Source organism: Leptonychotes weddellii, chromosome X (assembly GCF_054177405.1).
Source record: "Leptonychotes weddellii isolate Sample4059 chromosome X, ASM5417740v2, whole genome shotgun sequence".
NCBI classification, from domain to species: domain Eukaryota; kingdom Metazoa; phylum Chordata; class Mammalia; order Carnivora; family Phocidae; genus Leptonychotes; species Leptonychotes weddellii.
In genome coordinates this window covers 28214118-28227999 of record NC_138385.1, presented here as the reverse complement: position 1 = coordinate 28227999, position 13882 = coordinate 28214118, and the positions used below count along the sequence as shown (strand labels likewise).

The 13882-nt window shown below is 40.2% G+C and overlaps 1 protein-coding gene across 1 annotated transcript; it reads left to right on the top strand.

Moving 5' to 3' along the window:
• Positions 1-1287: 1287 nt before the first annotated feature.
• On the top strand, positions 1288-3989 carry AGTR2 (angiotensin II receptor type 2). The gene has a single exon (XM_006728240.3). It carries the CDS (start codon positions 1326-1328, stop codon positions 2409-2411), a length of 1086 nt encoding a protein of 361 aa, XP_006728303.1. The 5' UTR covers positions 1288-1325; the 3' UTR covers positions 2412-3989.
• The last annotated feature ends 9893 nt before the right edge of the window (positions 3990-13882 follow it).

Genomic DNA, 13882 nt, shown 5'->3' with positions numbered 1-13882 from the left:
TCTGCAAGTGGGTTTATTTGAGATTCTTTCATGTTACTTTGTTAGGTTAAGATGAGGAGTGAGCTTTAGACAAAAATGATAACTTTGCTGTTTACTAGGAGATTCTTTGGTGATTGCGGTTCTCATTGAGTAGTTTAGATGTATTTTGAAACTATCAAAAATAATAGTCTTTCCTTTACTGTGTTCAATCTTCAGCTAATTTTCTTTTGTTTTAAAGTAATGCTGCTCCTAAAACAACAACAACAACAACAACAACAAAACCCAGTATCAGAAAAACCTGAGCACTGATTATAACATTTGAGAGACATGTAGCACTGTTCCTATTTTGTTGTGTTTAAACTGAAATGATAGCAAAGGAAAAATGATACAGTTAGCTCATGATTCATCATTGATGTTCAATTCTTATTTCATTGAGCAATCAAAACTATTTCTACTTGACTCTAAATCAGATTCGGCTATTTTGTTGTTGTTGTTGTTCTTTTCCTAATTGAAAAAGAAAATGGATTTCCTTTTAAGCAGATTAAACATCTAGATCGAAAACAGTCTCTATTAAAATGTTCAGGGGGCTTTTAGAAATATGTACCTACTCCAGAGCTCCCTGTTAATGATATTATTATTATAAAAACAATGGAAAAGGAGAAGTAAACGAATTCGTGTTAAATTAGTAAAAACCAACCCTACCCCCATCTCAATATGTTTCTTTTGCATATTCTCTTTCAGTCTTTTGTGCACTTACTTATTTTTTCCATAGCTTATGTTACTTATATTTTCCATAGCTGTAATGATTTGTACGTAATTAGTTACTTGAATAAGGCATTTCTCCATGCAATAGCGGGCAGCGGTGTGGTTTCTAGAAAGTATACAGCCTGAGATATGTGCTCAAGTGTTTTTGAAATGTTAATTTTTCTTATTTCTTGGCTCCTTCTTATTTGTTTCCCCTATTTCTTAGCCAGACTAACCTTTTGAACTATTGATTTCCTTTAAGCCTTTTGAAAAGATGATAGAAATGATGGGCAAAATAGAGTTTTGTTCAGCATTTTCAGTCCCTGAGGCTGAAATGTCTTACCTGCTTGGTACTGTTGAGGAAATTCCTTTTTCTTCTTCAAGGAACAAAATCCACTCTTAAGTCACAAGGCACAGTTGTGCTTCCCAGTGTTTTCTATATTCACCCACCTTTTCTTTTTTTTTTTTTTGCTTTCGACAAACTTTCAAAATGCTAATGATTTAATAATGTCCTACACTCCGTATGTGTTCTGGGAGTTCCATTTTTTTTTAATTTAATTTCCACAGAAGGCGTAAGAAGTAGGAGCCCCTGAGCTTGCAATATGAAGAACGTCACCCTGGCCACCATCAGCAAAAACATCACCAACAGCCTTCACTTCGGACTTGTGAACATCATTGGCAATGAGTCGACCTCTAACTGCTCGCATAAGCCGTCAGATAAGCATTTAGATGCAATTCCTATCCTCTACTATATTATTTTTGTGATTGGATTTCTTGTCAATACTATTGTGGTTACGCTGTTCTGTTGTCAAAAGGGTCCTAAAAAGGTTTCCAGCATTTACATCTTCAACCTGGCTGTGGCTGATTTGCTGCTTTTGGCTACTCTTCCTCTCTGGGCAACCTATTATTCTTACAGATATGACTGGCTCTTTGGGCCTGTGATGTGCAAAGTGTTTGGTTCTTTCCTGACCCTGAACATGTTCGCGAGCATATTTTTTATCACCTGCATGAGCGTTGATAGGTACCAGTCTGTTATCTATCCCTTTCTGTCTCAGAGAAGAAATCCCTGGCAAGCGTCTTATATCGTTCCCCTTGTTTGGTGTATGGCTTGTCTGTCCTCATTGCCAACATTCTATTTCCGAGATGTCCGAACCATTGAGTATTTGGGAGTGAATGCCTGCATTATGGCCTTCCCCCCTGAGAAATATGCCCAATGGTCAGCTGGGATTGCCTTAATGAAAAATATCCTTGGTTTTATTATCCCTTTAATATTCATAGCCACATGCTATTTTGGAATCAGAAAACACTTACTGAAGACCAATAGCTACGGGAAGAACAGAATAACTCGCGACCAAGTCCTCAAGATGGCAGCGGCTGTCGTTCTGGCGTTCATCATCTGTTGGCTTCCCTTCCATGTTCTGACCTTCCTGGATGCTCTGGCCTGGATGGGTGTCATTCATAGTTGTGAAGTTATAGCAGTCATTGACCTGGCACTTCCTTTTGCCATCCTCCTGGGATTGACCAACAGCTGCATTAATCCCTTTCTGTATTGTTTTGTTGGTAACCGGTTCCAACAGAAGCTCCGCCGTGTGTTTAGGGTTCCAATTACTTGGCTCCAAGGCAAGCGAGAGAGTGTGTCATGCCGAAAAAACAGTTCCCTTAGAGAAATGGAGACCTTTGTGTCTTAAACACGAGAGTGGAATGCATGTTCACAACACGGCTACTTGGTTCGAGGGCCCCTTGAAGGATCGTTTAATGCCTTTAGTCAAGGAGTAAGTTTCTCCCTTAATGTAATCTTTTCTCACTCTTCTAGAACAGGAAGCCAAATGTGACTCGAAGTGTTACCCAGTGACTTTCAGCAATTGCCCGGTTTCCTTCAGTTCCTGGGTACAAGACTGTCATTGGGAGGACAGAACCATAACCTAGAAGTCACTGAGGAATTATCTCAAATGATAATTAATAGCAAATTGTGACTGGTGATTTGGGGTTTCAGATTTCTCCTTGAAAGATGCTGAAGTTGGTTTGTTTTTTTAATTGGTTTTTATATCCATTTTCATCAGGCTTTCCTCTCGAACCAAGGCCAGTTTTGTTTTGTTCTTTTTAACTCATTGCATTATTTACAAGACATCATGCTAAGAAACATGAGTTTTTCGAAGCGAAGTATGCTACAGTATTGGTATTGAATTATTCAGGCTCTCGGCATATGCCTTCTACTTAAAAATATTATAAATAATAACCTTTTACATTTTATTTGAGCACAGGTTGATATTGAAGATATAGCTACATATCGAGTAGGGCTAGGGATGTAGATTAGATCACCTGTACTCCTGTATTTATCTTATTTTTACAGTTAGAGGAAGTAGAATATATAATAACATAGATTTGAGATTAACAAATATTTGAGTGTTCATTAAACTCTGAATATACGCTCTTTAGAACTTTCTATCCATTTTAACTATTGTTTGAAGATTTCTATGTTCTCTGACAATTTTTTGAAAACAATAACTAAACACTGTGTCGTGTTATAAAATGTAAAGGTCACTTTTTACATCCTTGACCTTTTGGTGCTTTGATATATAGGAAGTTGACTTGACTTTTGTTATTGATGCTTTTGTGCTGGGTTGCTTCCCAAAATATCTGGAGGGCTTCTTTAACTCTTTAGTTTGTAATAAACCTTTAACAGGCATGGGAAAAAGTTATGCCAGAATGGAGTTTTGATACCCAGGGAGACAAAGAGATCCAGCAAATGACAATTTTGGTGTCACACAAAAAAACCTACCTGTCAGGGCAGTGCCATGTATCTTCGAAGGTAGAGACCATGGGTAGTCTGAACCTATACCTAGGGCTTCTGTTTCTTCCAAATTTTATAGGATTCTGTGGCACTCTTTTAAATCAATCGCTGGTCCATGGATCTCCTTTTCCACACTATTGGAACTCCTGTCAGAGAAGTACCTAAAACTGACTGAGTCACCTAGAGTTTACTTAGAGTATGAGTCCTAATTTTAGAAGTTAGACATTTTATTCTGCACCAGCCCCACACTATACCAGGTTATCTAGGACCTTCCTAGACCAATGCTGACCTCTGAGGTAGAAATAAAGTTTCAAAGACTTTGTGTGTCTGCCAGGTTCCAGGGCTATAGATTAAAGAATTCTCTCACCCCACTTTCTGGGAAATGCCTAATTTCGTGTAATCTATTATTATCAACAAAATAAATAGCTAAATGTGTAACTGACTCTAACTTGATATTTTAAATAATTTTGTAAAACATTGCATATAAATAAAATCTTTAATCGGAAGATCATGTGCACTTACTTTTTTTTAAAAAAAGAGTTATTTATTTGAGAGAGAGAGTGGGGAGGAGGGGCAGAGGGAGAGGGAGAGAATCCCAAGCGGACTCCACACTGAGCACGGAGCCCGATGCAGGGCTCGATCTCACGATCCTGAGATCATGACCTGAGCTGAAATTGAGTCCGATGCTTCACCAACTGAGACACCCAGGAACCCTGTACTTCCTTTTTTAAAATTTTGACTACTCCCAAGTATAGATTCTTACCTTTTGTTTTATCTGTATCCTCCTTACAATCCCTAATGATACTTTATTGTTTCAGTCCCCATCATTCCTTATCTGGCTTCTTCATGGACTCTTCTAAGTCTCTCTCTCTTGAGTCTTCAACCATAATTTCTTATTAATTATGAAAAGAAAGTCCTGATTGTCTATCAGCAAGACTATAAGAGATCTGATTCTTCCCAGCTTTCCTGGCTTTTTCTGTCTCTGCCATCTCTCTCTTATACTCTATGTTCAAGCATCACAAAAGGACTTACTGCTTTTTTAAGGCCTAATGTTCTTTCATGCCCCTCTGCTTTTGTTCACACAACTCTGTCTTCCTGAACACCCCTCCAATCATTCCCACCCCTAGGATCCTTCATTCAAATGATGAACACCTACTCAGCCATTTTCACTCTGCTCATGTCAATTCCTTAACCACAATAATATTTATTATACTAATTATAATACAACCCCCCCCTTCCCTGGAAGCCCCCTTAGTAAAGAGAATTGTTTCTCTAGTTCTTGGGATGTTAAGCCTGGATTCCACTTCCATAGGAGGCCAGTATTGAGCCCTAAGTGGTTCTTTGAGGCTTGGACTTTTTGGGGACTTAGAAGAAATGTCAGTCAAAAAGGTGGTGCATGAACATGCGAACTCGGACTGCAGAAATGTACAAAGGTATAAATGTCCTCTTTTCTCTTTACAAATGTAAATTTCAGGTAACTTTTTCAGACAGCAAATGAAACTGTTCTCATTTGGCCATATTTCCAGGTATTACCTAATCCCCTTCCTTTTTCTATGGGCCCTCCTTTATGCACCTCACCTACACAATGCCCAGGAGCCTCTTAATAATAACAACAATAGCTCCTATTAGGTGAGCATTATATGCTCTATACTATTATACATATTTTTATGAATTATCCCATTTTATTCCCACAATGACTCAATTATTCTCATTTTACAAATGAGGACACTGAGGCACAGATGAGTCCCTACTAATCTTGAAATTTGGCTCTAACAGCTGATCTGAGTAATCCCAACAGCAGTATTTAGTAGTTTAAATATGGATCCTAAGCTACCAAGCAATATTTCAGAGATGGTCTTGCACAGTCCTTAACCCTTCCCTCCAAACCTCATTGCTTGCACATCCCTGACCACAGCAGTCCAGGAACTCTGGGCAGGTGGCATATTTGCACCCATGGACAAAAGGAGAAGAGGCAGATGGATGAGGCTTTCTCTCTTATTCTCCACTGCCCTTTTCCTGTGCTCCATGCTGTAGAGAATTGCATGAAGTAACCACTACCCCTTGCTGCCCCCACTACCCCATACACAAAGCAAGACAGTCACCTCAAATATTTCTTTTGAGCAACAAAAAAACTTCAGCTCTGAGAAATGAGATTATATGGGATTACCAGAGAAATTAATCTCTTGCAATTTGCAGAAGGAATATGCATTTTTATTATGGAAAGGGAAGTATTAATTCTTCCTACATTTTATGTCCCTAAATGAAGTCTACTAAATAGAATGTCTTGGAAAAATCCCTTTTTTTCCTGACCTTTTGCGGCCTGTATCTAAATGAAAGAAATTCTGAAGGAAAGCACGCTGTATTTTGACTTTTCTTCTTTTTCCCCCATAAGGACCCCAGAGTGGGAAACTGTTTGGTGGCCTCACATATCAACAAAAGAAAAATCCAAACTTGACAAGTTGAATTAACCACATGTGTTGACCGAAACAAGAAAGGGTTGAGGTAGTAAGGAAAGTGTAACACTTAATTATTTGTTAATTCATAGATAAACTACATCAGCAATAATGACTCACATAAAATAACAGAAATTCGCATGCCGTCACAAAAAATAATCACTTCCCTTGCAAAAGACCAGTGGCATAGAGCTGAGTTGACTAGCCTTCTATACATTCGTGCTCACTTGCCCAAACATATTACCTACGAAGGGTTAACATTCTCAGAAAGAAAATTCTTCTGGGATGAGAGAATTCTTTTCAAAACTAGAAATAATTGGTATGTATTTCTTATTAATCAATATTTTTTCATTATTGAAAAATGTAACTATATAGATTAAAAATTAGCCTTGGTGGGGCACCTGGGTGGCTCAGTTGGTTAAGCGACTGCCTTCGGCTCAGGCCATGATCCCAGGGTCCTGGGATCGAGCCCCGCATTGGGCTCCCTGCTCGGCTGGAAGCCTGCTTCTCCCTCTCCCACTCCCCCTGCTTGTGTTCTCTCTCTCGCTGTCTCTCTCTCTCTCTGTCAGTTAAATAAATAAAATAAAATCTTTAAAAAATAAATAAATAAAAATTAGCCTTGGCGATAATCACTGTTAGTAGCATGGGGTAAGATTACAGCTATACATATAGACACAGATATATATATTATATTATTATAATATATTAATATATTACATATATGCATATATACTATTTATTTTTTCTCTCTTTATCGGTATCCATATTTCTTTCTCTTTTCATCTATTATCTATTGGACATAGCCTTCATCATCCCGTGGTATATTTCTTTTAATATTTAAAATATTCTGACCCCAAACTCCTATTTGGTTTACTAGAAAATATTCTTTCTCCCCTTTTAGGTCCTCTTTTCCTATGGTAAGTCCCAAAGCCTCAGAGCTTTAAGCAATCCAAGAGATTACACCTGGTTACTGTTGCCTAGTGGGGGAAAATATTGGAAAATCTGATAAGACCACTGGCCCACTTTCTGCAGTTGTTGCTGCTGCATTATTTATCAGTTGGTGCACATGAGAACAGATGGCTCGGTAGTCTGGTGCAGACTCCTGTCCACTTCAAGGAGTTTCTAAGTGATCTATGCCTAAGCTATCGGATAGAGTGTAGGAGAAAGAAAAAGGAAGTCTCTCTTCCCAGTGTTACACTCACCTATACCTGAAGCATGCCCCAGTAGACAAGGTCTCAAAAGCATCTTCATTAGTTTGGGCATCTCCATAGAGAAGGAGGGATCAGCAGAAATCTAGCAGAAGAAACATGTCGTACCAGGACCCAGTCCTCTCCTTTCTTAAATGAAGCTCCTCTGTGCAGCTGTATCACAGTTCAAACTCCTTCTCAGTAAAAACAAGTATTCCTGGTTGGGAGAGAAAATGGGTAATAGGGCTGATGTAGCTTCTTGATCGATGACACTAGAAAGCGACACCTCAGTGCATAATATAGATCATAATAACTTTGAACTTCTTAGAATAGGGTCTAGTACTAAATTTCCTTTTTTCTCAAAAGGCCCCTTTGCTAAGTGCCTCTTCCCCCAAATCTCCAAGCTCAATACACCAATGAGATACAGTTGACATAGCTCCATTTGCCTGAAAAGTTGGAACCACCAGACCATTGCCAACCCCCTAAATTCCCATTTCTAGCCTTTGAATAATGGATCCCTGCTTACTCTACATTCATTACCACTGAAGTGATCATTCCCATAACAAAAAAATCAACAGTGTTTCTTGATGTCTTAACAACTTGAAATATTTGTAGATGATAATTTGAAATGTTCTCTCTGGGTATGTTAATATCTATTGTTCTGTCCTGAATTGTGTCTCCCTAAAATTCATATGTTGGAATGAAATGTGATTGTATTTGGAGATAGAGCTTTTAGGAAATATTTAAGGTTAAATGAAGTCATAGGGATGGAGTCTCAACCCAATAGGATTGGGTGCCTTCTAAGAAGAGGTAAATAAATACCTGTTTCTCCCTCTACATGAAAAAGTCCGGTGAACACACCGTGGAAAGACAGCTGTCTACAAGCCAAGAAGAGAGCTCTCATCAGATCTCCACCACCCTGGCACCCCGATCTTGGACTTACCGCCTCCAGAGCTATGAGAAAATAAATTTCTGTTGTTTAAACCACCAAGTCTATAAGATTTTGTTATGGCAGCCCCAGCGGACTACTATAGATTTTGGTCCTGAGAGTGGTTCTAGAGGAACAGAATTTTAAGGATGAGTTTTCTGAATTGGCTCTCCCATCTGATTAGTTTTAAATGACTCTATTTCTAGTAGTAAAGAGATTGACTTGTTGCTCCTAATGTTGCTGGACAAAGTGGGGAAAGAAAAGGATGAGCTCAGGGCCCCTGGGTGGCTCAGTCGTTAAGCGTCTGCCTTCGGCTCAGGTCATGATCCCAGGGTCCTGGGATCGAGCCCCGCATCGGGCTTCCTGCTCGGCGGGGAGTCTGCTTCTCCCTCTCCCACTCCCCCTGCTTGTGTTCCCTCTCTCACTGTGTCTCTCTCTGTCAAATAAATACATAAAACCTTTAAAAAAAAAAAAAAGGATGAGCTCAGAGATTTGAATTTCCAGTTCTTTCCAGGTCAAGTCCTGCATAAATCACGTGCAAGCTTCTGTGTGTGCCTTGAAGGAAATCCTTATCTCTTGTAGCCTCAGGATTGAGATTGTTGAAAATCAAATGCAGAATCTCTTTTTACAATTGGCTGAATTACAATGTAAATTGAACTCCCAGGGCACTGGGTGTCTGTGGTTAAAGTGAGGGCATTGATTGGGAAAGAACAGGATCCTTTAAGTTGAGATGGGGATGTGTGGGCAGACCCTAATGAAGCTGAGAACATTGAGCCCCTAAATTCTGATGAGTATTCCTTGCCAGTAGAAAAAGGCCTCTCCACCCCCAGCGGTGGCAGCCTTTCTAACCCCACTTCAGAGGATTAATCCTGCATTGCCTGAGAAAATGATAATGGTCTCTTCTAAGGTAGTTGCCATGCAAAAGAATTCTGAGTCTCCTCAGGATCCACACCATCACCCATCTTTGCTTTTAGATCTATAACAAGATTCAAGTTCCAGCAGACCCCTAAAGGTGAGGCCCCTAAAGTTTCACCGGTGAGGAGGTATACTACACTCCAAAAGAGCTACTTGAGTTTTCTAACTTATGCAGACAGAAATCTGGGGAAAATGTGTGGGAGTAAGTATTAAGGGTATGGGATAGTGGTGGAAGAAACATAAAGTTGGATCGGGCCAAATTTATTGATATTTGCTCACTAATCAGATTCTGCATTTAATGTTGCAGCTTGGGGGAGTTAGAAGAGGCTCAAATAAAGAAGAGGCTCTTTGGTTGGTTGGCTGAACCACGGACCAAAAGGGAGACCAAAGTGAGTAAATTAAAAATGCTGGACCTGCTTTGGTTTAATGTAGAGGAAAGGATTCAAAGGCTTAGGGACATTGGAATTTTAAGGTGGATTTGTCATTTTAGACCTACTCACCCACTGTGGGAAGGTCCAGAAGACACATCTTTTACCAACAGAGTAAGAAATAAATCTGTAAGGGCAGCACTGGAATTCTTGAAGAACTCTGTGCTCATTCTTCTCGTTAGGCCAGAATTTACAGTGGCAACTGCATTTTTCAACTGGGAAACCGAAATGCAGTGGTAGTATTCAGATTCTGGGGTGGCAGGGGCCAAGTGTGGGTATAGTTACCATAACGGATGGCAGAGTCAAAGCAGCAATCAGAATGGGCTGAAGTGAAATACGTAGGCAGCTTACTGGATTCTTAATCTGCATGAGCAGAAAAGTTCTAATTCAAGGGAACAAATGTCTAACCTGAATCATAAAAACAAAGAGTCATGGCCCCCCTCCCCCATGAATTCCTAGTTTTAAGTCAGTTTACAGACCCAGCCCAGAAGGAAGGGAAGGCCATGTTCCTTGAGGGAGGATCTCCGCATACTACAGTATACATTTGTAGTATACTGTCAATCTTTCTCCGAGCCTTCCCTGAAAGTAGCTATGGTCTTTTACCAGGGTCACTGTGCATTGGAGAAAGCGAAATAATCTGACTACGAGACATTGGCTATAAACTGACACTTGTTTCTCAAAGATCCAAAGTCACTGGGGTCCACCAGACAGTGTAGAGACTTATGGAGGTCAGGTGATCAATGGAGTTGTTTTGGTTTTAGCTCCAGTCTATCTTGCAATGGGCCCAGTGTGTCACCAAACCCAGCCTGTGGTTATTCCTTTAGTTCCAGAATGCATGACTTGAATAGATATGCTCAACAGCTGGCAGAATCCTCACACTGGTTCCCTGACCTGGGGGTGAGGGCTATTATGGTGGGAGAGGCCAAGTGGAAGGCACTAGAACCACCTCTACCTAGGAAAATAGCAAAATAAGAGCAATACTGCATTCTTGGGGGATTGCAGAGATTAGTGCCACAACAAGGACTTGAAAGAAGCAGGGGTGGTGATTCCCAACATGTCCCCATTCAGCTCCCATGTTTGGTCTACACAGAAGATGTATACATCTTGGAGAATAACAGTAGATTATTAAAGCTTAACCAGGAGGTGACTCCAAATGCAGCTACCAGATGTGGTGTTATCTCTTGAGCAAATTAACACATCCCCTAGTGCCTGGTATGTAACTATTAATCTGGAAAGTACTTTTTTTCTCCCTATCTTTTAGTAAAGAGTACCTGAAACAGTTTGCTTTCAGCAGATAGTAACTACTGTAGACTTATTTGCAAGACTTTTGCATGTCAGAGCATGATCAATAAATCCAACAAAAGTTCAGGGGTCTTTTCTTTCAATGAAATTTCTAGGGGTTCAGTGGTATGAGATATGCAGAAACATACCTTCTAAGATAAAAGATAAGTCATTGCATTTGACCCCTCCTAAAACCAAGAAAGAGGTACAATTTCTAGTAGGCCTCATTTGATTTTGGAGGCAACATATCTCTTATCTGGGCGTGTTGTTCTGGCCCACTTACTGAGTGACCCGAAAAGTTGCTCATTTTGAGTGAGGCTCAGAGCAAGACCAGGCTCTGCAACAGGTCTGGGCTGCTGAGCAAGCTGCTCTGTCACACCAGTCCTATGATCCAGAAGAATCAATATGTAGCATGGGCCCTTAGGACTTGGGAGCAAAGCCCTGCCATTCTCTGCATATACCTTTGCTGCTTTTGAGAAACTGCTCCTGGCCTGCCACTGGGCCTTAGTAGGGATCAACCATTTAGCCATTGGTCACAATGGTTACTGTATGATCTGAGCTGCCCAGCATGAACTAAGTGTTATCTGAGCCACCCAGCCATAAAGTTGGATGTGCATAGCAGAAGTCCATCACCAAACAGAATTATTGTATACCTGACTGGATCCAAGCAGGCCCTGAAGGTATAAGTAAGTCACATGAACAAGTTGTCCAAATGTCATGGGTCCACATTCCTGTTACACAACCTTCTCTCTTCCATCCTGCACCTATGGCCTCGTGGGGAGTTCCCTAGGCTCAGATGACAGAGGAACAGAAGGCTTGGGCCTGACTGGCAGAGGGTTCTGTACAACATTCAGGCACCACCTGAAAGTGGACAGCTGTACCGCTGCGACACTTCTCTGGGACATTCCTGAAGGATAGTAGTGAAGGGAAATTTTCCTACTGGGAAGAAACTCATGTAGAACACTTGGTTGTTCCCTTTGTTTAGAAGAAGAAATGACCAGATGTGTAATTGTATACCAATTTATTGTCTGTGGCCAGTGGTTTAGCTGAATGGTCAGGGACTTGGAAGGAACGTGATTGGAAAATTGGTGATAAGGCAATTTGGGAAAGAGATATATGGATAGAACTCTCTGAATACACAGAAAATGTGAAAATATTTGAGTCCCATATGAGTGTTCACGAAAGTATGGACTCAACAGAGGAGAATTTTAATAATCAAATAGATAGGGTGACCCTTTTGATGGATACCAGTCAGCCTCTTTCTTTAGCCACCCCTGCCGTTACCCAATGGGCTCATAAATAAAGTAGCCATGGTGGCAGGGATGAAGATTATTCATAGGTTTAGCAACATGGACTTTTCGCTTACCAAAGACAACCTGGCTAAGGCCACTGCTGAGTGCTGAGTGCCACCAGCAGAGACCAATGATGCATCTTGACATGGCATCATTCCTTGGGGTAACCAGCCAGTTATCTGGTGGCAGATTGATTATATTGGACTGCTTCCATGATGGAAGGGGCAATGTTTTGTTCTTACTGGAATAGACACTGTAGATATGGATTTTCCTTCCTTGCATGAAATGCTTCTGCCAAAACTGTCATCCACGGACTTATAGAATGTCTTACCCATGATTGTAGTATTCTACACAGCATTTTTTCTAACCCAGGAAATCTCTATATGTTCTGATTAATTTTGCTGTGACTATGAAACTGCTATAAAAACTGAAGTTTATTAAGGTTAAAGAAAAAAACAAAATAAATATCTAATTATTAAATCAATATTCTTTTTTTTTTTTTAAGATTTTATTTATTTATTTGAGAGAGAGAGAATGAGAGAGAGCGAGTACATGAGAGGGGGGAGGGTCAGAGGGAGAAGCAGACTCCCTGCCGAGCAGGGAGCCCGATGCGGGACTCGATCCAGGGACTCCAGGATCACGACCTGAGCCGAAGGCAGTCGCTTAACCAACTGAGCCACCCAGGTGCCCAAATCAATATTCTTTTCAATTTTTTACTTTAATAAATAATACTATGGTTGACATTCTTGTAGCTAAATTTTTACATATTCCTTGTAGTTAAGTTTTTACATATTCCTTTTATAATACATTTTTAAAAATGGAATTGCCATACCAAAGGGATTAGGTTATTATTATTACTATTACTTTCTTTTTTGGAATAATTTGCCACATTGACCACCACAAAATATATATGAATTTATATTCAGACGAGAAGTTCAGGAAAATGTATGTTGCTTGAAATATGCATATCTAAAGCTTTTTCTCAAATTTATCTGCTCTAAACTTTGGCTTACCCATCCTATACATTTATGTGTTTTTTTCAGCCCACATGAGTGGCCACTGCTTTTAACAAATATTCTTTAACTATGTTTTGGTGATCCCTACCATGGAAAAGAAACTGCTTTCACCTCATTCTTGTTTAAAATAAGGGTGCCTGGGTGGCTCAGTTGGTTAAGCCTCTGCCTTTGGCTCAGGTCATGATCCCAAGGCCCTGGGATCCAACCCTGTGATGGTCTCCCTGCTGAGCAGGGAGCCTGCTTCTCCGTCTGCGCCTTCCCCAAGCTTGTGCGCTCTCTCTCTCTGCTCTCTCTCTCTCAAACAAATAAATAAAATCTAGGGGCACCTGGTGGCTCAGTTGGTTAAGCGACTGCCTTCGGCTCAGGTCATGATCCTGGAGTCACAGGATTGAGTCCCGCATCGGGCTCCCTGCTCAGCGGGGAGCCTGCTTCTCCCTCTGCCTTCTGCTCCCTCTGCTTGTGCTCTCTCTCTCTCTGACAAATAAATAAAATCTTAAAAAATAAATAAAAAAATACAATCTAAAAAAATAAAATAAATTTAGGTGATTTGTAGAAGATGCTAAAATCTGTTTCTATTGAGATCAACACTAACCATAAGTCTGTTTTCTAAAGTATTCTGATGATGATCAGATGGTGAGGCAGATGAAAAGATTTCCAGTTCCAGTGTATTTCTTGAACCCACCCATTTATAGACTCTTTATCCTCATATCCCAATCCAGTGAAAAGTGGAATACAAAAATAAAATCTATTGCCCTGGAAACCCAGGAGATATGCAATCACTAGAGAGGGATATTTGGAAGGTATAAATTGGATGGAAATAGAGAGGCAATATAGTACATTGAAGCTTCACATCCAGCCACCCCAAAGC